General features: G+C 39.5%; 1 protein-coding gene across 1 annotated transcript in view; it reads left to right on the plus strand.

Moving 5' to 3' along the window:
• Positions 1-25,743, plus strand: part of LOC127417265 (cadherin-13-like) — a 596,890-nt gene that overhangs the window by 431,509 nt on the left and 139,638 nt on the right. The window contains exon 8 of the mRNA XM_051657154.1: positions 22,576-22,716. Within this exon, the coding sequence (XP_051513114.1) occupies positions 22,576-22,716 (141 nt within the window). The remainder of the gene's footprint in view (positions 1-22,575; positions 22,717-25,743) is intronic.

Below are 25,743 nucleotides of genomic sequence, written 5' to 3' on the forward strand. Positions count from 1 at the left end.
TCACACACCTCCACAAGTTTCACAAGGATTAAAATCTGGCAACCGTATATGGCTGATATTGTCTACTTTTTTAAAGCCGCCTGACATTGTGCATGCATGAATGACTTTGGTTGTCAAGGAAATCACAGAGCCAGCACGATGTAGGCAATCTCTTCACTACACTTCAGCTGGACAGCTGAGGTAAATTAGTTGATGCTCTTCAAATCATAAGGGTGGGACATATGTGGTTTTGATGGACACTTCTCAAGACCAATTGGGATTCTTGTTAAACAGATAGCCCGATTAAACATCCTTTCATTGGTCATTTTGATGCTCAATTCAAACAGTAGGAAGAGGTCATTTGCTGCATTCCATCTATGGTAAAAAATCTGAATTGCCAAAAGTGGAGATACGTGTTTTTCATTGGACAGCGACAAATATATATATTAGAGATGTGCCCAAAGCCGAATACCCTATTCCGAAAGGCACGAATAATGACTTGAAAATGAATAGCGTATTCATCTGAATGTATAAAAATATTCGTTTTAGGGGCCTGGGTAGCGAGTATTGACGCTGTTCGAATCCAGGGTGTGCTGAGTGACTCCAGCCAGGTCTCTTAAGCAACCAAATTGGCCCGGTTGCTAGAGAGGGTAGAGTCACGTGGGGTAACCTCCTCGTGGTCAAGATTAGTGATTCTAGCTCTCAATGGGGTACGTGGTAAATTGTGCGTGGATCGCGGAGAGTAGCATTAGCCTCCACATGCTGGGAGTATCCGCGGTGTCATACACAATGAGCCACGTGATAAGATGCGCGGATTGACTGTCTCAGAAATGGAGGCAACTGAGTCTTGTCCTCCTCCACTCAGATTGAGGTGAGTAACTGCACCACCACAAGGACCTACTAAGTAGTGGGACTTGGGCATTCCAAATTGGGGATAAAAATAAAAATAAATATCTTGACTGATAAGCCAAGAAACACAAGCATACAGCGACATTGAAAAATGAACATTCTAAATAGCAACGAATTTATAAATCTGTGCAGCCAATATTTCTAAAGTGGAAACCTTATGAATGAAAATGCGCACGGTGTGATTTCAAATTGGATGGCCGCGGTCTCAACTTCGTTTGCAGTCTCTGTAAATTGTGTGCGTCTGGAGCTTGTCAAGTGTAATATTAACTAAGATCATGACATCATATAAACTTTCCACTTCTTGAAATGTCTATGTTAATGTATCACACAATTCACATGTGATTCCCATTGTATTTATTTATAGCCTACATCTGAGCGTGATGTTAAATTCCTGACCTGAAGTGATAATTTCACATCGGAGCTCGTCTAGTCATCTCTTAAAGTTGACCACATTTATATTCACATCAACAATTAACGGTAATTATCTGGTTAAGACTTTATTCTGAAAAATTTAAAATGCTCCATAAAGGTTTAGATGCTCCATATAGTATTCATCTATTCGGAATATTAAACTGTGCCAAATTTGAGAATGTTAAGTGTTCTTGAGCTCTGGAAAGGCATCGTATAAATTTAACATTATTATTTTTATTATTATTTAACTAAATAATGGTGTCCTATCGAAAAAAATTCCTGATAGACTTATGGGACTTTCACCTGTTTGTAGACTACATTGATTTATTGCATTTATTTTAATGTTTGAATTTGTATTTATTATTCAAATGTGTGCTTGACATTTCACCTTTTGCTTGACACCTCCTGCCTCCAGAATAATGTTGTTATAGATGCACAGACGAACGAAAATTATGTTTCAGGCAGATATTAATATCGGAAATACAACCATTTCAGCTTCATCGGGTAAGAAAATAAATGATTTAATTAAATAATAATTGTAAAATAATAATAATATTAATAATAATTATTATTATTAGACTATTATTGTGAAAAGGCATACACAAGGCATATTTTATTAATAGAAGCTATAAATTTAAGAGTAACATTTAAAAATGGCCGTTTCATTCAGTTTTAACTTCCGTTTAAGCCCCGCCCACACCTGGATCTATCCGAATACAGGGACAGATACAGATTATTTTGTCATATGAACAAATACAGATACAGACAGTGTTGGGAGGGTTATTTTTGACTGAAACTGTGTTTCGACTGATTTTTAGTTGGTCACCGATCTTCCTTTATCCATCTTTTCCATCTTTGTGAGTCTGACAATTAGATTTTTCAATTCCTCTGGCAATTTTTTCCATGTGGAGCCATGATGCAGACATGCAGATAGATACAGCCCATAAGTCCAAAATTGAGAGTTCTGGTGTTCACAGGTCATTTTATAACCATGTTCATGCAATTTGGCTAATTAGAAATCACTGGTGTACTCAATTTTGTTTCAGTGATCACAGGTATATTCACTTTTGTTGCATTGAGTTTCTACTTTGGGGCCTATATTTTCAATATAGTCTTTCTAAATTACTTGTTTTTGATTGTTCATAAGAGGAAATACTCTACTTGTCAACTTGGAAATAATGCAGTTATTGAGAGGTGATACAACATTGAATAATTTGACATTTAAGTGATATTGCACAGAGGTGAACTCACTTCTGTTGTATAATATATATATATATATATATATATATATATATATATATATATATATATATATATATATATACATATACAGTGCTTTGCAAAAGTATTCAGACCCCTGACCAATTATCTCATATTACTGAATTACAAATGGTGCAATTCAATTTCATTCTGTTTGATATTTTATTTTAAAACACTGGAACTCAAAATCAATTATTTTTATGTTGGGAGATATATATATATATATATATATATATATATATATATATATATATATATATATATATATATATATATATATATATATATATATATATATATATATATATAAAAATCTTGCTTGCATAAGTATTCAACCCTTGTGCTGTGGAAGCTGCCAGGTTACACCGATGAAAGAAATTGCCCTAACGAGGACACATTTACTTTACCATTGGCATCCACCTTTGAGGCATTCAACTTTCATTAAAGTTACAATCACATTTTCTGGATAAAAAGCCCATTGTTGAAGGATCATTGGTCAGGCTGTGAATCTGAAGGAAAATGAATACCAATGAGCATTCCACAGAAGTTAGAGATGAAGTAATAAAAATGCATAGATTAGGGAAAGGGTACAAAATAATATCCAAATTTTTGGATATCCCAGTGAGTACAGTTGGATCAATAATCAGGAAGTGGAAGCTGCACCACACCACCCAGGCACTGCCAAGAAAAGGCCGTCCCTCAAAACTCAGCGCTCTAACAAAAAGGAGACTTGTGAGAGAAGCCACAGATAGTCCTACAATCACTTTGAAGAAGCTACAGAGTTCAGTGGCTGGGAGTGGAGTAATGGTGCACCAGTCAACCATATCAAGAGCACTGCATAACGCTGGCCTGTATGGGAGGGTGGCAAGAAAGAAGCCTGAAAGCACGTCTGGAGTTTGCCAGAAAGCTTGTGAGTGACCCAGCTGCGATGTGGGTGAAGGTTTTGTGGTCAGATGAGACCAAGATAGCGCTTTTTGGCCAAAACTCAAAGCGCTATGTGTGGTGCAATCCTAACACTTCCTATGCCTCAAGACACACCATCCCTACAGTGAAGTATGGTGGTGGCGGCATCATGCTGTGGGGATGGTTCTCATCAGCAGGGACTGGGCATCTTGTTAGAATTGAAGGAAGAAAGGATGGAGCAAAATATAAGGAAATACTGCAAGAGAACCTGCTTCAGTCCGCTAAAAAACTGAAGCTTGGGAGGAAATTCACCTTTCAGCATGACAATAATCCCAAGCATGAAGCCAAAGCAACATTGGAGTGGCTCAAGAACAAAAAGATAAATGTCCTACAGTGGCCAGGTCCAAGTCCTGATCTCAATCCTATTGAGAATATGTGGCACTATTTGAAAATTGCAGTCCACAAGCGTCACCCAACCAACCTGAAAAACCTGGAGCAAATCTTCCGAGAAGAATGGGCCAAAATCACTTCGTCACTGTATCTAAAGCTGGTACCTATGTACCCCAAAAGAAGTTATTGCAGCAAAAGGTGGCTTGGCCAAATATTAATGTGTGGGGATTGAACACTTATGCAAGCAAGATATTTCAGTTTTTTTATTTTTCATAAAAATATTTCCCAACAAAAAAACAATGTCACCTTACAATAATTGATTTTGAGTTTCAGTGTTTTAAAATAAAATATCGATCAGAATGAAATTTCAGTGCACCATTTGTAATTCGGTAATATGAGAGAATTGGTCTGGGGTCTGAATACTTTTGCAAGGCTGTGTGTGTGTGTGTGTGTATATATATATATATATATATATATATATTAGTATAAATGTAGAATTCCACAGTGTTTTTATCATGTGGTATTGTAAAATGAGTGCTATGTACACCCTGTGTCAAAGTCTGCGGTTTTCATTATACACCAAAAAAACATGTCCTAGTTCAGAGCAACTGCGGTATCTAAGATATTAGATGATTGCAACCAGCCTCTTTAGTTGACATCATTCCCTCTGTGTCTCTCCAGATGTCAGGATGTTGACTCAAGAGAGTCACAGGGCAGGACTTCTGTTTGAAATGTTGGATGTAGAAAAGGGTCAGAGATCAATCCATACCCTGTGTCACAAATAAACACAGAAACACTCGCAATCAAGACAAAAGGACAATAGAAAGAGGAAAAAATAAATGAGCCTCCCTTGGGCTCTTTCATTTCAGAGCTCACTGTTTTGTGGATCCAGCTTTGGACCCTGTGAACCACCAGTAACCTTTCTTTTTTTGAGGTCTTTGTTTTAGGGGAAGGCTTTGATCCTGGTACCATAATCACCAGCCACAGTTGGTTGATTTCATGCACACACACACCTCCACACCAGTATTATCACAGGACACCATGTAGTTCCCTTCAGAAGTCTGATATTGCTATCGAATGAACATATTTACAATTATAGTTCATATACTATACTATGTGGGCATATACCATCAATTTCCAATTCCACTATTTGTTTGTGACATACGTTATATGCAGGAATTAACAGAAATGCATGTGCCTGTGCCAGATATGTGTGAATGTGGGAAAATGTGTTACATACAGTATATGAAAATGGTCTTTTTTTTTTTTTTTTTTTTGTATTTTGAAATACATGTTGCATAATGTGCAAGGACTGTATGAAATTTTTACATCAGTGAAAGTCATACATGAACTTACATACAGGTTTCTATATGGGATACCTTTTACATAGTATTTACATATTCAGGAGTGCTCATTGTCTTTTCTATTAATATTCAAACACAGCCTCAGACTATAATAAATTGGGTTATGTCATTAGCGTGAAACGATATCTTGGTGAATATTTGTTAAAAGGGGAGAGTTTTAGGAGCGAGCTGCATCCTTCTGCGAGCCCGTGTGCGGTGAAATCTGAATAGCTTTACAAATTGACATTGAATGCTTGGATGATTGTAAATCATAATTGGACACATATTTGCATATTGCAGTGTCAGTGGCTTCATCGTTGGGATTGTTCATGCATTAGTGTTCATTTTTTAATGGCAATTAGTCTCCATCTCATGATTCATTTATAAAATACGGCAGGCTTTTTGAGCTCCATTAGTAGGCGTCCCATGAATCAAGCTACCAAGCGCAAAGATATCCATCAGATATGACGGCTGTTTGCTGCTTTTAAGCCATCAGTGCTTAGAAGGATGAGAGACGTCCTGGAGGATGCAATGCAGGGAGATTTTACACAAACTTCTAAAACTCTCTGCAGCTGCACATGTGGTCTTGAGGAAAATGGTCAATAGAAGGAACAATGGAATGGCTGGAGGCCATTTATGAGTGTACATTCAAGAATAACAGACAAGAACTACATTGAGGAATAGCAATCACAAAAACACAATTCTAGAAGTAATTCAAGAAAGTCTCTACAGGTTTTGACACAAGGTTATAAAGTTTCTAAACCACTTTTTGAGGAGAACCTGTATGACATACTTTCTTCAGTAGAACACATCAGGAGATGTAAGACAGAATTTTAGCCTCTTTCACTTTCATTGTATGGGAAAAAATAAAAGTTAATAAAAGTGAATGTTGACTGAAGCAAACATCCTGCCTAACTTCTCTTCTTGTGTTCCACGTAAGAAAGAAAGTCATATGGGTTTAAAACAACATGAGGGTGAGTAAATCATGATTTATATATATATATATATATATATATATATATATATATATATATATATATATATATATATATATATATATTTTTTTTTTTTGTTGCGTGAATTATCGTTCTAAATATTATTTGATGTAGCATCTAAACAAAACATGTATGTATTCATTTATTTATATTTCACACACAAAAACTTTTTCAACTTTTATTGACAATAGTCCTAAATTGCCTGAGCTAATGCAACTCAATTTTTGCATTAAAGTGTTTTTTTATGGATATTTTTACTATATTAATTACCATACAAACAATGTTCTGTCATGTTTATCACACTGTTTTCATGTTGTTGTTGTTTTGTTTTTGTTTTTTTGTTTTTTTTTTACAATTTTTTTTTGTGACTCTTTTTGGAACTTATTGATAGTAGGCTTTAGTGACCTGACCTTATTCATGGGAAAGCCTCTATATTAGTAAACATTGTTCTTACTCTTTGTGAGAATGTGAAAGTTCCCAAAACACATTATAATATTTTTCCTTAGTTCTTTTGGGGACAAGAGTAGTTCAGAAGTTGCCTGGGATATCAAAGGGTGTGTGTGTGGGTGGGTTTGCGTGGTTTACAAGGACATTTTTTTTAGGTTACAAACTGGTAATTACAAGGGTATTATGCTATAAATGTGGTTTATGAGGACATTTCTAGTGTTCCCATAATTCAAATCGCCTAAAAAAAAAACATACTAAACAATGTTTAGTTTTTTTAAATGTAAAAATGCAGAAAGTTTATTGTGAGGGTTAGGTTTAAGGGTAGAGTTAGGGTTTGGGAATAGAATCTATAGTTTGTACAGTATAAAAATCATTATGTCTATGGAGAGTCCTCATAAGGATAGCCACACCAACGTGTGTGTGTGTGTGTATGTGTGTGTGTGTGTGTGTGTGTGTGTGTGTGTGTGTGTGGTGGAGTTGGGGTGGTTTACGAGGACATTTTTTAGGTTACAAACTTGTAATTACAAGGGTATTATCTATAAATGTGGTTTATGAGGACATTTCTAGTGTCCCCATAAATCAAATCGCTTAAAAAATAACATACTAAACAATGTTATTTTGAAAATGTAAAAATGCAGAAAGTTTTTTTGTGAGGGTTAGGTTTAGGGGTAGGGTTAGGGGATAGAATCTATAGTTCGTACAGTATAAAAATCATTATGTCTATGGAGAGTCCTCATAAGGATAGCCGCACCAACGTGTGTGTGTGTGTGTGTGTGTCTGTGAATGAATGAATGTGATATTTCCCAAAACACAATAACATAATATTTTTTCAAATGTTATGTTCTTATGGAGTTCAGAAGTTGCCTTGATTGTCAAATAATCAAGGGGGGGGGGGAGGAATGTTCAAACACTTCATATGTGCAAGCACATGTAACCAGTCCTGCTCGACCCGCTCTGAGCGAGATTCGAACTGGCGTCTCTGGCATGTGAGGCGGGCGCTAACAAGGAGCCTAAATGCTACAGCCACTAATGTCAGTCGCTAGTGCACCTCTTGAGGCCAGGGGAATGAAGTTTACACACTGCACAGCTACCTACTAGCTGGCTACCGTCACACACACATGCACATATCTAATGGTTGGACAGGCTTCTGAACACTCATATTTTAATTTTTTTGTAATCTCATCCTTTCATTCCTAATGACTGGTCTTTTCTGACCGAGAACACCACAGGTGTGTGTGTGTGTGTGTGTGTGTGTGTGTGCACATGTCCGAGCACACACACACTCACCCACACACCCCACGCACTCCCACATTCCCTTTGGATTCCCAGGCAACCTCTGAACCTTTGCTGCATTGGGAAAAATCATACAATATTTCAGAGCTTGCCTTGGAAACCAAAGGGTGTGTGTGTGTGTGTGTGTGAGTGTATGTGTGTGGGTGTGTGTATGGGTGTGTACACATGTCTGAGGACTTTGTGTACATATGTGCTCATCAGATGGTTGGACAGGCTCCTGAACACAAATTTTTAAGTGTCTGGGTCGAAATGACCGGAACACAACATGAGGGTTAAAACAAGACACATTAACTGGAAAAGCAAATTGACATAAGTTTGTACTACTTCTAAATACTACACAACACTTAAGTAATCAGATATGGCCTGGTGGGCAGTGCATGAGCTTATGCGAGTTATAATATCCTTTTATGTACAGTTGAAGTCAAAAGTTTACACACACTTAGGTTGAAGTCATTAAAACTAATTTTTTAACCACTCCAAAGATTTCATATTAGCAAACTGTAGTTTTGGCAAGTCGTTTAGGACATCTACTTTGTGCATGACATGAGTAATTTTTCCAAAAATTGTTTACAGACAGATTGTTTCACTTTTAATTGACTACATCACAATTCCATTTGGTCAGAAGTTTACATGCACTAAGTTAACTGTGCCTTTAAGCAGCTTGGAAAATTCCAGAAAATGATGTCAAGACTTTAGACAATTAGCCAATTAGCTTCTGATAGGAGGTGTACTGAATTGTACCTTCAAACTCAGTGCCTCTTGGTTTGACATCATGGGAAAATCAAAAGAAATAAGCCAAGACTTAGAAAACAAAATTGTGGATTTCCACAAGTCTGGTTCATCCTTGGGAGCAATTTTCAAATGCTTGAAGGTACCACGTTCATCTGTACAAACAATAGTACGCAAGTATAAACACCTTGGGACCACGCAGCCATCACTTCCACCACTTAGGAAGGAGACGCATTCTGTATCCTAGAGAGAGTGCGAAATGTGCAAATCAATCCCAGAACAACAGCTAAGGACCTTGTGAAGATGCTGGAGGAAACCGTTAGACAAGTACCTATATCCGCAGTAAAACGAGTCCTATATCGACATAACCTGAAAGGCTGCTCAGAAAGGAAGAAGCCACTGCACCAAACCGCCATAAAAAGCCAGACTACAGTTTGCAAATGCACATGGGGATAAAGATCTTACTTTTTGGAGAAATGTCATCTGGTCTAATGAAACAAAATGAACTGTTTGGCCATAATGACCATTGTTATGTTTGGAGGAAAAAGGGTGAGGCTTGCAAGCCGAAGAACACCATCCCAACCATAAAGCATGGGGGTGGAAGCATCATGTTGTGGGGTGCTTTGCTGCAGGAGGAACTGGTGCACTTCACAATATAGATGGCATCATGAGGAAGGAAAATTATGTGGATATATTGAAGTAGCATCTCAAGACATCAGCCAGGAAGTTAAAGCTCGGTCGCAAATGGGTCTTCCAAATGGACAATGACCCCAAGCATACCTTCAAAGTTGTGACAAAATGGCTTAAGGACAACAAAGTCAAAGTATTGGAGTGGCGATCACAAAGCCCTGACCTCAATCCGATAGAAAATTTGTGGGCAGAACTGAAAATGCGTGTGTGAGCAAGGAGGCCTACAAACCTGACTCAGTTACACCAGTTCTGTCTGGAGGAATGGGCCAAAATTCCAGCAACTTAATTGTGAGAAGCTTGTGGAGGCTACCCAAAACATTTTGATCCAAGTTAATCAATTTAAACCAATGCTACCAAATATTAACAAAGTGTATGTAAACTTCTGACCCACTGGGAATGTGATGAAAGAAATAAAAGCTGAAATAAATAATTCTCTCTACTATTATCCTGACATTTCACATTCTTAAAAAAATAAAAAATAAATAAAAAATTATCCTAACTGACCGGAGAGGCATTTTTTTTTTCTACGATTAAATGTAACTTGTGAGTTTAAATGTATTTGGCTAAGGTGTATGTAAACTTCTGACTTCCACTGTATATTCGAGATATTTTAAAGACAAACATGCCTCTTTGTTAGAAACAGATGTATAGAGCCTTGCCTTTCATAGGGGTAATGTTAGGGTTTGGATAAGTCCAGCTTGTGGCATTTTCTGATCTCATTCCCCAGTTCTATCTCTACAATTCTATCAATAAAAGTGACAAAAGGCAAAAACAAAGGTCTGATACATTACAGTAAGGTGAGTTAAAAGTATTTTCAAGAGTCACATATTTAGCCGCTTGCTTGGCACAGTCATTTATCAAAATCTGTTTTGACCCTGATTGAGAATTCAAGTTTACTCTATTGAATTCTGTTTACATTTTGTGTCTGTATGTTTGTGCATGCATATCTGCAGTCAACAAACAGACTTAGTTTGGTGTTGTTCAAATGCTCATCATCACAGCAGGTGTAGTTTAAGGGTCAGGACAGGAGACTCTCTTGAGTAACTTCACTTTTTTGGCTCCATTTCCATCGCACCACCTGACTGTCAGCCAGCCAACACATCTTCAGCCACATTCTGTGCAAAACAGCCTCATTTTATTTGCATCAGCACCCAGCCTTCATGTTTAGACAACTGTTAGTGAGTGCCACACGTGAAGCGTAAGATAGGGATTTCCAGGGGAGCAAATTTGTGATGTGTTCCTGGTTGTGCGATGTTCAGGCTGTCTAGCATTGTGAATTCCCTCTGAGCTCAGCGGGGTAAGGAGCAAGAGGCAATGTGCCATGATCCAGCAAGCTGCTCTGCTAGTCGGCTACTAATGTCTGACTCACTTTGCCCGAGCTGTTACACCAGTGAAAACATTTTGCTGAGAAGAATGTAAAAATCATGTGCAAATGGATAATTATCAGTTATTATCAAGAAGACTGCTGATGTAATCTCTGACACTCAGGTGTGAATTCACTAAACAGTTGTGCCAATTTGTTTGCAGTATTTCAGTGCAAAAAAATTGTGTTCTTCACTAACCATCATTTTAAAGAAATATTCCATGTTCAATATAAGTTAAGCTCAATCGACAATATTTGTGGCATATTGTTGAATATCACAAAAAATAAGAATTGTCTCTCCCTTTAAAAAAAATCTGTTACAGTGAGGCACTTACTGTGGAAGTGAATGGGGCCAGTCTGTAAAATTAAAAATATTCACTGTTTCAAAAGTATGGCCACAAAATATAAACAATATGCATATTAACATGATTTTAGTGTGAAAAAAATGCTTGTTTACTTTGTCCATGTAAAGTTATATCTAATTTTACAACTTTGTTGCCATGATGACGAAACAACGTAAACCCTAAAATGACTGTAAACACTACAATTTAAACAACTTCACAGCTCAAATACACAATACATACATTTTAACAGAAGATTTAATGTAAGTGCTTTTACAAAATTATAAGCTTCACATTTCTTTATTTAAACCTTCCAAAAATGGTCCCCATTCGCTTCCATTGTAAGAGTCTCACTGTAACCTTAATTTTTGACTCTTTTATTTATTTTCCCTTTTTACAGAAAAGAAGGGACAGGTGGAAATAGTTTATAGTTTTTTGTGGTAATCAACATTGTCCCAAAAGTGAAAGTCATTTCATAAGTTTTTAATTTTTTCATTTTCATTTTACTTTTTTTTTTTTTTTTTTGCGTATATTAGGGTTATTATAGAATGGGCAACGCAGCCAGCATGCACAAATAAACAGCACAATTAGGGTGCGCAATTAATTCTTAGTTAATTTCTTCATTATAGTCAAAAATGTTCTTGGGAAGGTGGCTTTTACATTTATATCATCCTAAATATTAATCAATGTTTGATAATCGCCATAAAAGACAATATAAAACTAATAGATAAAAGTTATTTCTTAACATTATTAGTAAATGGGATATATACATTTCTTGCAAATGTGTTCAAGATGTGCCTGCATTGAAGGACCAGTGTGTTAATGTGAACTTGATGAGTTGAATTACAATGATTTAATACCATCATATGTACTATACTGAGAGCTTCATGCGTAAAAAAAAAAAAAAAAAAGCAACACAAATCTTCAACATCAAGTGAGAGAAGATGAAATGGCAGAGAGAAAAATGACAGCTTTCATCAATGTTGGAATAAGAAAAAAATATGAAAGTCAAATGAGAATAATGCGCTTCTTACATCCCAGCGTTTCAGTGGAAACACGGAACAATAAAACTATCCACACTGCAGTCATTTGCGCTGTACTCTGCAGAAGTATTAAATCAAATTAAACCTCCGATTTGAAGAACAGGATACATTAGCATATCTACAACTTAGTCAAACTTAGTTAAAGCTGAACTATGCATAACAGCACATTGAGGGGAGGCAAGTGCAAAGAAAACCAGCGAGAACAAAAGTGAGATTGTTAGAAAGATGACATGGCCTGTAGAAAGTTGAAATGGCTTGATAGAGATATTCCCTACATAAGACAGCCTGTTATAGTTTATTCAACATTTTAGCTGGTTCTTGAGCAATGAAAGGGAGACAGGTGAATAGGCTGAGGGGCTGAGAAAGGTAGACGCTAGCTTTCAAAGCCCTTGAGAGGACAAAAAGAGGCAACAGAAGCATAATTATGACATCACACCTAGGTGGTATCTCGTTCAGCTGGTCAGAGCCAATTCCATCTCACCACCGCACATATATTTCCACCTTCCAAAGCTTGGATTACTTAATTCTTTAGACACTCTGCCCATGGAAAAAGCCTTGATCTATTGTGCTGTACTATTATTGATTGCTTTGAGTCTGATTTAAACGCACAGAATTTTATTCATCTGTCGCAGCTACAGAGTCCGGATCCAGCATCTTGAAATGATTGCCATAACTGGGACGTCATAACCAGATTGTTATGCAATGTAAAGTTGTATGCAAGGGATAGTAATGTAAAGGGACAGCTCATCCAAAAATCAAAATTATGTCATGATACCCTCATGTTGTTCCAAACCTGTATTCCTTTCTTTTTCCTGTCGAATAAAAAGGAAGTGTTTGGCGAAATGTGTGGGACTGTCAGCCCAAGTCACCATTCACTTTCATTGCATCTGTGTTTTATATTTCATACAATGAAAGGTGACTGAGGCTCTTATTCTGACTACTATCTCAGTTTGTGTCCCGCAGACGAAAGAACATCATACTGGTTTGAAACAACATGAGGTTGAGTTAATGATGACATAATTTTTATTCAGCGTTAACCTGTAGTCTTGTATTGCATTTACCAACATACCCTAAATATTTTGCCAGTGTTCCAGATGATGTTTTCGCAGGTTTTGTCTTTTATGACCTTCAAAGGCACATGGGGAGGTCACAGGTGCATCAGCGTGATAGATCTGAGCTGGTAAACACAAGAGATTCTCGACTCACTAAGATGTTGTTACTCAACTCGAGTTTCGTGCAAGCCTTTGATGACACAGATTTAATCTCTCACCTCCCTCTTATACAGCTGGGTTTGTCTTCTTTTTTCAAGTCACAGGTCTGTGAAGTACCATCTGTTTATCAGCAGTAAGTAAATTCTGAGCCATTTGTCAGTGACAGCCTTCCCAACCAATCTCAGCTGTTTGCAGTCGGAAGCAATGCACTTACTGTTTGTTGGCTTTGGCTGCATTGTAATGCAGTTGTACCATGTGATGAGGGTAGCTTCTTGTTGTTTCAAGTTTAAAGGCCTTTTCACACCAAACACGAACCATCGTTACGATTTCTTGCCTCAATTAAAAAAAAATTCGGTAACAATGGATTCCTAACGAGCCCTTCACACCTGGAACGAACTTTCAAGCCGAATTGCACGTCAACAAAGCTAAGCTTTTTTTTTTTTTTTTTACATGGAGTGTGCCAAAAAAAAAATTCTCCTGCCGAAGAAATGCCCCGACCAGTAAAATTTGAGCTGTGAATCACGTCAGGAGCTGCTGCAGTTTCCAAAGCCAGCAGAACAGGTGACACTAGCACAGAAAGCACAGAAAGCTGTTTTGACCACCGACATTAAACACTGTAGCAGCGAGGACGTGTGTTTAATTTGCATCAAATGCCTTAAAAACAGATACGTCTTGGTTACGTATGTAACCTCGGTTCCCTAAGATGAAGGGAACGAGACATTGCATCACTAAGCTGAAGCTATGGGAGTGTCCTTCTACACGACCTAGTTGAAACCTTTCTACAATAACGCCAGGATTGGCTATGGTGTTTTAGCGCTGCCCTTTTAGGCATGAAGCTGTCCGGTATAAAAGCGGGCACGCAAACACCATTCTTCAAAATTTTCTAACTGAGGGACAAAGAGCACATCGCTCGAACCTCAAAAAACCCTGAGTCCGTAGTGTGGCCAGCTTACGCAAGTCTCGTTCCCTTCATCTCGGGGAACCGAGGTTACATAAGTAACCGAGATGTTCGCTTATGATTCAGTACACTTGACATTGTGTCACTAAGCTGACGCTATGGGGAACAGATACCCATCACGCCGCACTACACGACATAACCTTCCCAGAGAGGAATCATGATGCCGCAGTCCCGCGGGACGGCGACCAACATGAGTATACTGCAAGTGAATGACCCTCATGGTGAGCCAGGAGGGAAACACTCTGAATATATATATGAATTATGGCCATATAGTATGAATTAATCTCTTCACAAGCTCAGTCGGAAAGTTAGTTTTATTTATAATGAAAGTGCTTGTGACTTAGGGAGATTCAACAGCCTGAATGCAGGCGGTTGTGTAAAATGACTGGGAGCCCGTACTAGAAGAGGGGCATAAATGTATGTTTGGTCAATGAAATAGCAAGTGCTCTAGACAGAGAGGAATTGCGATGAGAGAGAGATGTCACATCTAGGTTGTAAAACCTAGCGAATGTGTTTTGAGAAGACCATCATGCCGAAAATCATTTGTCTTGTAAGGACAGGCTGTTCGTCAATGCCCATGAAGAGGCCATGCCTCTAGTTGAGTATGCTTTAACACCAATTGGGCAATTTGCACCCTGCAACTCATAAGCCAGGGCGATTGCATTAACGATCCAGTGAGAAAGTCTTTGCTTGGAGATGGACATTCCTTTCATGCATCCTACATAGCACACAAAGAGCTGGTCAGACTGTCTGAACTGGCGAGTGTGCTCAGCGTATGTGTTTAGCACTCACACAGGGCATAACAAATGCAAGGACTGTTTCTCATCTGAATTAAATGGAGGAGGGAAAAAGGCTCTGAAGGGCATGGTTAGAACCTTAAGCACATAGCCTTTTCTGGATTTGACAGTAGCTTTTGAAAGTTCCGGACCAAACTCCAGACATGAATTGTTGACTGACAGTGCTTGCAAATCACTGACCCGTTTTACTGAGGCCAGAGCCAGCAGTAATGCAGCCTTAATAGAAAGCACACGCAATTCAACAGAGTCCAGAGGCTCGAAGGGGGTCCCCGTGAGCTCTTTTAGGATCAAAGCTAGGTCCCAAGTCAGAACTGTAGCTGGGCAAGGGGGATTCAGCTGCCTCGCTCCCCTAATTAACTTTTAATAAATCACGATTGCCTATAGAGGTGCCAGCTTTGGGTGCGTGATATGCAGATAAAGTCGCCACATAAACTTTGAGCATTGAGGGAGTGAGCTCTGCGTCCAATCACTCTTGAAGAAATTTGAGAATTTCAAGTATGGTCAGGTCACTGGGTCTTTGCTATGTGAAAAGCACCAATTAGTGAACGCATTCCATTTCAGTGCATAGAGGCATCTTGTAGATGTCGCTCTTGCCTGTAAAATGGTGTTCATAACCAACTGAGTCAGATCTGTTACGTTTAGCACGACCCGTTCAGGAGCCACACATGCAGGTTCCACAGCTGGGGCTGGGGATGCCAGATTGTGCTTTACGCTTGAGAGAGGTGATCCCTCCTCAGCGGTATTTCCCTTGGAGGGCTGTCCAAAATCTCTATCATTTCTTGAAAACAGGACTGGTTGGGCCACTACGACGCAACCAATAGAATCGTTTCCTTGTCATCTTGGACTTTGCATATGACAGAGTGAAGGAGGCATGCTGGGGGAAATGCGTATTTGCGTTTTGCAAGCCATTTGTGGGCCATTTCGTCTACTCCTAGCAGAGCTTGGGACTTGGATTACCAGAGGGGACAGCGTTCTCCACAGAGGCAAATAGATCGATCTCCGCTTTGCTGAAAATTCCCCAAGTCCTCCAGACAGTCTGAGGATGAAATCTCCATTCACCCAGCATCTTCCCTTGGCGTGACAATAAGTCTGCACAATAATTCAGACAGCCTGGGACATGTCATTCACAGGGAGAGGAGATGGAGCTTGCTCCACAGGAGGAAGTGATGTGTCAGTCTCATCATTGTTAGGGAACAAATTCCACCTTGGTGGTTTATGCATGCCAAGTCGTGTTGTCTGAGCGAATTAGAACATGATAATTTGCTATTTCGGACTGAAAAGCCTTTAAGGCTAGAACAGCTGACAGATCCAGGCAGCTGATGTGCCACACCCTCTGCACACCTGTCCAGGTGCCAAAAGCCAGGCGTCCATCACACACCGCCCCCCAACCTGTGTTGGAAGCGTCCGTGGTCACCACTTTCTGCCTCAAAATCTGCCCCAGCATGACACCTTGCTGGTAGAAGGCAGGAGCTGTCCAAGGTGCTAGAGCAGCTAGACAGCGGCTAGATATAGTGATACACATGCGCCCATGGTGCTAAGCATGCTGTGGCACATGGCGCTTGAGCCAGCACTGAAGAGGTCTCGTGTAAGAGACCTAATGGAATGACGGCAGATGCTGCTGCCATAAGTCCCATTGCTTTTTGAAACAGCTTCAGAGGAAGTGTTCACACAGCTTGAACTGAGACAGACACTGGAGAAGGGCCTGAATGCGCTCACTCGCTCTTGAGATGCGCGCGCTTGCTCACGGAGTCGAGACGCACTCCTAAAAAGGAGATTTGTTGGCTGGGGGAGAGTGTGCTCTTCGCTGAGTTGACATTTGATGCCCAAGCTGTTCAGATGTTGGAGCAATAAGTCCCAGTGCTGGCATAATAGAGCCTCTGATTGGGCCAGTAATAGCCAGTTATCGATGTAGTTCAAAATGTGTATGCCGTGATGTGCACGTTTCAGAAGGGCGAGTACTGCATCGATGCACTTTGTGAACGTGCAAGGAGCTAGGACAGACCACAGGGTATTAAATATCTAAACAATCTCTATCATGTTTTCTGTGAGGAGATTGGGAATTTTCTGCACACTGCACCATCACATCCCACTTTTTAATGGGACTGTGGATTATAGGACACCATTGGTGAAATATGTCCCTTTTGGCATTCCATATTGGAGCATGTAGCAGAATGTTTGTGCAACTCATGCAATTGTGAGAACGTTCTTATTGAATGCAATACACAGAAACAACATTTTGAGGAAGGAAAATAATTAGGATAATAATTAGTCACAGACCACACAGGGTGGTGATAGCATCCAATACACACCTCAAGTGTGATAAGTAATGATTAATTTCCCTGAATTCAGGAGGGAAGATTAACATCAAACGGTGGCCGTCGTACGAACTGAATCGTGCAGCCATGTCCGACCATCAGACTCAGTCGGACATGGTCATGAGGGCCCGCCCTCATCCATGGAGCAGGAAAATGGCGTGTCGGCTCGCTCGCTCGCTAGATAAGACTGAGCACCTCTCACCACCGGGAAGCGGTTGTGCACAGCATTCAATTCATGCCTCAAAGTGTGAATAGTAATGAGGAAGGAAATAATCAGAATGTCACAGACCACACAGGGTGGTGACAGCATCCAATACACACCTCAAGTGTGATCTGTAATGATTAATTTCCCCAACTAGTGAATTTGGGAGAGATGAAAATAATTAGGATGTCACAGACCACACAGGACGGTGACAGCATTCAATATACACCCCTAAAGTGTGATTAGTAATGGTTAATTTCCCCAACTAGTGAATTTGGGAGGGAAGATTAATTTCAAACTGGAAGTGAGGTGGCCAGTGTACGAACTGAATCATGTAGCCGTCCCTTGAGCCTTCCACAGCTCCACCTTCCACGGCTCCGCCTTCCATGGCTCCGCCCTTAGAGCCTTCCATGGCTCCACCCCTCGAGCCTCTCCTGTCTCCGCCTGCCTTCGTCGAGCCTCTACTGGCTCCACCCTCAAAGTCTTCCACGGCACCACCCGCTTCTCTAGAGATGACTCCTTCAGCGGTTCTGCCCCCTCCCCAGAGACGACGACTCTTCCAGCGGTTCCGCCCGTTCCTCCAGAGACTCCTCTTCCAGCGGTTCCGCCCGCTCCTCCAGAGACTCCCCTTCCAGTGGTTCCACCTGCTCCTCCAGAGACGATGACTCCAGCCATTCTGCCTGCTCCTCCAGAGACTCCTCCAGCCTTTCTGCCCACTCCTCCAGAGACTTCTCCAGTGGTTCTGTCCGCCCTCCCAGAGACTCCTCTTACAGCGGTTCTGCCCGCCCCTCCTCTAGCGGCTCCACCACCTGACCCAGTCCCTTCCCTGTGGCCACCTCCCAGGCCTCCTGACCCAGTCCTAGCTCTGTGGCTGCCTCCCAGGCTTCCTGACCCGGTCCCTGATTTGTGGCTGACTCCCAGGCCTCCTGACCCTGTTCCCGCTCTGTGGCCACCTCCCAGGCCTCCTGACCCAGTCCCCACTCTGTGGCTGCCTCCCAGGCCTCCCAACTCTATCCCAGCACTGAGGCTGCCTCCCAGACCTCCTGACCCAATCCTTACCCTGGGGTCTCCTCCCTGCCACCTAGTCACTTTCCTGCTCTCCTCAGCCAAGGAGTTGCCCCTTAAAGGTGGGGGTGGGGGGGGGGGGGGGTCATCATTTTTATTAAAGCCTGCAAATAGATCCTATGTCTCCGGTCTCATCTCAGCAACTACTTGTGTCAACAACATACAGTACATAAAACACTACATCAGTGTATTACTTCATGATAATAAAGCACACAATTAATTCAAACAAATGAGCGTTTACACTACAAGCCCAGTGTGGTCACATGTGTTTTCAACCAAATTCAACCACCACCGAATGTGGTTGAAGTGGACAAATCTCAAAACGTTTTGGACACCATTTACACCTGTTTTTAGTGTTGTCCTGTTTCAAACAGATCGCCCAAATCCATCTTAATACCAGGTGTAAACGGGGCCAAAGTTTCTACATTGCATGAAAATAAAACCTGTTAAGCAAACATTTGTAGAGCCAGGTGTGTAAAACACTGTAAATTGCACACTTGTTAAACAAATGCTATAATTACTATTTTTCTTCTTTATACTTCGTTTCAGAAGCTCAACTGGTAGAATATGGCACTACCAATGCAAGGTCATAGGTTCGATTCTAGAGACCACACAGACTGATAAAAATGTGCATCTTGAATGTACTGTAAGTCAGTGTGCATAAAAGTGCCTTAGTATTACAGTATAAGGTTCTACCTGCCCCCAGACCTGTTTTGCTATAAAGGGCTGTAAAGTTGCAACTATTTATTTTTATTTTTTTGGTTCCATATTAGACCCCTTATTTTGAAAAATACAAAAGTAATATAAGTTTCTATCTCACTTTCTGTTCCACTTTGAAGCAGTTTGGGATGATTTAAAACTCATATCACATTATCATTTGTCATGGATTTAGATGAGATCATTGGTCTTCCCTTGCCAGATGGTTTTTATTTCACAATTATTTTGGTGGCACTTTATTTTACAGTACTGTTCTACATTTGCGTGCTATATAAATACAACAACTATAGTAATTACTAGGTACTAACCTAACCCTAAACCTTACACCAACCCTAACCTTAACCCATATTTAGTAGATGTAGTTACCTAATATTACTCAGTAATTTCTTGGGTAAGTACACTGTAAGTATACTGAAAGTACACGTACCGTAAATTAAAGTGCAATTATTTTCTTATTTGAATTACAATTAAAGAGCTCTGGGAGGAGTTTTACTCAGTCAAACAGAAAAAAATTAATTACATTTCTCTCTTGTTTCACTTTAAAGATAGTCTATTCATAGTCTTAAATTTCACAATATTCTGTAATTCTTTAGTTAATTAATTGCAGTGTTGTCAGAATCACAGTCTTCTGTGGCAATGTAATTTATTGAAATAAAATGCACCATGGGTAAATGACTGCAGTAGGGACCTCCTGGGCATTATGCGAAACAGATGAATAGGTTTTATTAAGCATGTGGTACTTAACACTGTGCTGAGTGGGATTTCAATAAAGGAAATAAATGTTAGCATGAACAGCACCTCCCTGTGTAATGTGCCATCATGGCTTTCCAGTAGGGTTGACTTATTTTAACAAATTATTGTTGTCTTGGAGTTATGAATATCTGGCTTTTCATCTGGAATAGTCTGATTTCCCACATGCTGAATGGGTGGTTTTGGACAGAGAGTAGTTTTAACCACTTAAGATTTTTTTTCATACATTTCGATACCTTCTCTTTTGTGTCTGAGACAGGTGTCTAAAGGGGCTTTTCCACTGCACAGTACGGCTTGACTCGACTCTGCTCGCTTTTTGGGGGTTTTCCACTGTGGATAGTACCTGGTACTTTTTTTTAGTACCACCTCGGTCGAGGTTCCAAGCGAGCTGAGCCGATACTAAATGTGACGTCAAAACCCTGCAGATCACTGATTGGTCAGAGAGAATCGTCACTACCAGCGTCACTTGATTTGCGACACGGGACATCAGCCCGCTAGTTTTAAAGTTAGCAACAGCGATTAACAGTATCATTTGTTCACGTGACTTTAAAATTGTAAAAAGAAATGGCTGTGCACAAAACCACGCCGTGGTCAATAAACGAGGTGCAGACGTTCCTCTCGTTAGTAGCCGAGGAGAGGATCCAACGAGAGCTGGATGGGGTGATGCGAAGAGGCGGCGCAACTATGATGATCAGCCTATAACCCCACCCACGTTGAGGCTGCACTAAACTGCAGTAGAAAAGCAAGCTCAGAAAAGTAAAGTGAGCAGAGTTGAGTCGAGTCGAACCGTAACATGCAGTGGAAAAGTGCCATAAATAAAGCTTTTGTGGTAACACTTTAAAATGATGTTCCATTTGTTAACATAATTTAACAACATTAGTTAACATGAAAAAAATAAATGGAAAAAAAATAAAATAAAAATAGAATGAACAAAACTTTTACAGCATTTATTAATCTCGGTAAATGTTAATTTCAGCATTCTTACAAATTTTTTTAAATCAAAAGTTGTACTGGTTAACATTAGTTAATGCACTATGAACTAACATGAACTAATAATGAAAAATATATTTTGATTAACATTAACGAAGATTAATTAATACTGTTAACATATATTTTTCATTGTTAGTTCATGATCCCTAATGCATTTACTAAAGTTAACAAATGTAACCTTTTTATAAAGTGCTACCACTTTTGTGCCCATTTCTCTACGTTTTGTTGTGATGTATTATTCATGCAGTTATTGCAGGATATTTCTCTTGAAATATCTGTGAAATAACTTTGCCTTCTTTTCAAACTGGGTTTCAAGAATTCGTTTTTGTCCTCTGCCTTTGATTATCTCTATGAAAACTATGATCGCTAAAGCCATGTAAAACTATTTAAGAAAAGCATGTTTTAAATAAAAATGCTGATATCCTCTGGATGTTTTCAATTCTCTCTTTTACGTGAGCACTTTTATTAATTAACTGTTTAGCAAATAGTCTCTCCCTCCCATTCTATCTCACTATTTCTTTCTCTTTAACTCACTACTAAACATTCCGACTAAGGACATGTCCTTGTAGAAAAGTTGATGTGGGTGTAATTGACATTTTCAATGTTTTTCTTTTCTATTCTTCCTTTGAAAAGTGACTGAAACTTGACATTTATGTAGACAAGCACCTGTCAGGGAACGGCGATGATCTTGCATGAAGCCTTTATCATTGTTCCAACATTGTCCCTTGTGTAAGAAGCCCTTATGCATGAATACATTTTAATAAGCAAAAGGATATTTAAGTAAAAGGATATCATAGACTACTAGTAAATCATGTGCAATAATTTTGTGTGTACTGACTGACTTTAGCATTTTTAGTGTAAATGGTGAAATGCTAGATTTTTCAATGTGAAGTTATTTCTGTTTATTTTGAGTTAAAGGGATAGTTTGCCCAAAAATGAAAATTTTGTTATCAATTAATCACCATCATGTTGTTCCAAACCAGTATGGCATTTCTTTCTTCTGTGGAACATAAAATAATTAAATGGAAAACAATATGCATTGACAGTGAATGGTGACTGAGGCTAACATTCTGTCTTTTGTCTCCTCATCTGTTCCACTAAAGAAGGAATGTCTTATGGGTTTGGATCGACAAGAGGATGTCAAGAGTACAGTATATCATGACAGAATTTTCATATTTGGGTGGACTATCCCTTAAAATTCATTACTTTAATAAAATGATTGGCTGATCTTATTTGCTCCATTTTATTAGTTAATTGACAACACTCATTAAAAGAAGGTGCTGGTTATCATTGCACATTGACAGCACTAACAAGCACTGAAGCAGTTGTTGAATAATTACTTGTTCACAAATTAAGCCACTTAAGCTTGGTTACCTTGAACCACACCTACACTCCCTCTAAGTTCTATAAAAAAGTAACTTGTGCATGATGTTTTAGCGAGACTCTTCTAACCTTGATTTTTCTATGACTGTAGACTCTCCCAACCACACAGTATGAGCTAGAGATAGTGGCCAAGGACATGGCAGGAAGTGAAGTTGGACTGACAGGAACTGCAACAGCTACCATCACCATCACAGACAGGAACGACCACGCACCTGAGTTCACCCACTCACTGGTAGGAAGACCGGCTTTTTTATGGTTACTTTTCCCCTTTCTCATCCTTTTAATTTCTCCTTCTCCTTATAATAGTCATATTTATCATCAACATTGTGATGTGATCTTGATGTCATTAACTGATGTTAGAAACAAACAGGATAGATAAGTGATATCGTAACCATATTCAATGAGTAGTTTGGCCAATGAATATGTGGGTGATTCTCTAGAAAACATTTCCAGGTGATACTTCACCCCAATATCAAAACAATAAAATAAGATATAATATTTTTTGTAAAGAACATAAAGTCATTTTAATGACCAGAAGGATTATGTACATTGTGACATTATTTTCATGAGAATCAAGCAAATTTTCCTGTTATGGGCAATGGTGATATTCTTTAGATTCTCATTACTACAAAACAGCCATTTTATTGTACTATATGAAGTTAAAAAAATAAATAAATAAATAAAAAGTAAAAAAAAATATTTTTAAATATTTTATATTTTGGGGAGAAATATGACCAGGACATGTTCTTGGCATGTTTTGTGACCTTAACACATATTATCCATCTCCACCATCCATCAAAAGAGTCATTTGGAATGGCACGCCTCATACCTATCATCTATAATTATACATTTTACCCTAGTAATAGTTGAATTTTTGCAAGGGGAATGGTGTTTGAAATGATTCATAGTAGTTTGAAGCAGCTTAACACCTGCAGTTGTCTGCCACTAAGGACAAAACACTTGAACTTCTCAGTTCAAAAGGCCTTCACCAATCGTCATCAACTGTCAGTCACTCAAATCACAAAGAATTCCTTCCTCCTGGCCCCGGCTTTATACTCACTTACACGACCTTGTGAAGAAAAAGTCCCCGACCCATACATCAATCACTCTAATCTATGGTGCGCTCTGGTGACATCTGTGATTCACAAATACACACACACACATGCAAGGTGGTGGATTGGGCCCCTCTTACTCACTTGTCCTCTGTGACCTCTTGTTTGCTGTCTGAACTGATTGAGTTATAATACTCAGGGTCTGTCCCAGATAATGAGGGCTGCCTAACGTTTGCTTTTATGTTCCATGGAAGAAAGTAATTGTCTCAACATGAGAATGAGTAAATGATGACAGAATTTTACTTTTTTATTTTGGGGGGCCTGCACACAATAAACTATCCCTTTAAATGTGTGCAGGGAAACCAGCTTTAGTTTTGCAGTGTGCGCTAGGCAAAAGGCTACAGGCAATATACTATAAAACACATTGGTCTTCTGCTAAACAATCACAATTAAAAGTGACCACTGCCATTCAGGGATAAAAAACCCAGAGGGCAAGAAAACTGCACTCACGCAAGTCCAAACCTAAGCTGTGTATCCATTTTAGCCCAGCTGTGATGAATTTATCTGAAAATGCTACACTTGCACTTCACAGGATAGCACTGAAAAAAAAAAAAAAAAACAAGGCAGGCTGATGCTGAGCCACTTATTTTGAGCTGCATATTGTCTAGAGGAAATGCCCTGAGCTGTTGTCAGGACATCATGTCCACCCTCACTCAGCCCAGTACCAAAAAGCACTGCTGTGAGGGGCTTTCTGATTGGTTGATACGGACACTGTTGTGGGATATTCTAAGTGTATTTGACAGAAACTGCTTCAGGGAGTGAGATACTCCAAGGAATGTCCTGCAAATCACAGACATTTCCAAAATACAGTTGCAGGCAAAGGTTGGATACAACCAAAATTTACTTTATCATAATCTTAATAATTTAATAACTCCATCCACTTTTTACACTGTTCTGTTATCGACAATGTGAAAATATGTAAAAAAAAAAAAAAAAAAAATGTTGCAAACATTGCTGCCTCCGGCTCATTTCCATTCAAATGGCCTTTTACCGATGAAATGGTGTGCGTCATAATGTCATTCTTAAAAAAAAAAAAAAAACATTGTTGCATGAGTTTTGGTTTAACACGAAAGAAATCTGCCCTTGAGCCGTTTCCATACAGAATGTTATGTATATTGCAAATTGTAGCTGACCTTTCGCGTCCCAGATGTCCCCACATTTGTGTAAAATGGAGAGAGTATTGAGGTACTTAAGTAGAAGAGTCGATCACGTGATGCTTCATACCGGATGGCTGCAGATCACTAGAACTCCTGTTACACTCCCTCATACAGTATTTAACATTTAGTATGCAAAATTAGTTCTGTTTATACTTGTAAACGAGTGCTCTGTTTCAAAATGAACACAAAAAAGAAACTGCCATCCTCATGTGCTGCTACTCCGTCTGGAAAGAGAATGAAGTCATCAGCTCACAGTGAAGACATGGCAGACGGCAAGCACTGCGCTGACGAAACAACAGGATATTCTAGAGGAAATTGTCCAAAATGCTGTTCAGCATGCGATGATAAATGTAATTCATGGCCTACAGTCTTTAAAAGAAGAGTTTCAATCGCAGATGGCGACTGTTCGTGGCCTTATTGATTAAGTGGACAAGTCCAGCGTGAGACAAGAGGCCCGAAGCAAGACATAGTCAGATGTGTCAAAACTCCTGGGGAATCTAGCAGAATTGGAAGATATGGAAATAATGTTCAGATTGTTGGGCTTGCACCGAATCGCGAAGGTGGTGATCCGATTTTTTCAAGAAAAGCTCCCTAAGTGGCTTCCCGCACTGCGTAAAGGGCCGATTGAGACCGAATGTGCTCAACGCATCTATGGCCAAACAAAAAACCCAGAGACAGGCCGTACCATGATCTTCAAAGTGCTAAGATATCAAGACCGTCAAGCTATACTGGACTGAGCCAGAGAGGCGAGAAAGAGGGGACCCATCCTGGATGGAGATATCATTGAAATGTTTTGCGGATTACAGTGCCTACACTTCACAAAAACGAAGAGCTTTTGCTGACATGCGGAAGGAGTTGCGGGCAGCGGGAATCCCATCAGTTCTCATCTATCCAGCCATACTGCGTGCAACGCACAAGAAGTGGATGAATTCCATTTGCAGATTGCAAACAACCCGTGGGCAAAACGGCAGCTGACTTTTGTTGATGGTA

Source organism: Myxocyprinus asiaticus, chromosome 26 (assembly GCF_019703515.2).
Source record: "Myxocyprinus asiaticus isolate MX2 ecotype Aquarium Trade chromosome 26, UBuf_Myxa_2, whole genome shotgun sequence".
In the NCBI taxonomy this organism is placed as follows: Eukaryota; Metazoa; Chordata; class Actinopteri; order Cypriniformes; family Catostomidae; genus Myxocyprinus; species Myxocyprinus asiaticus.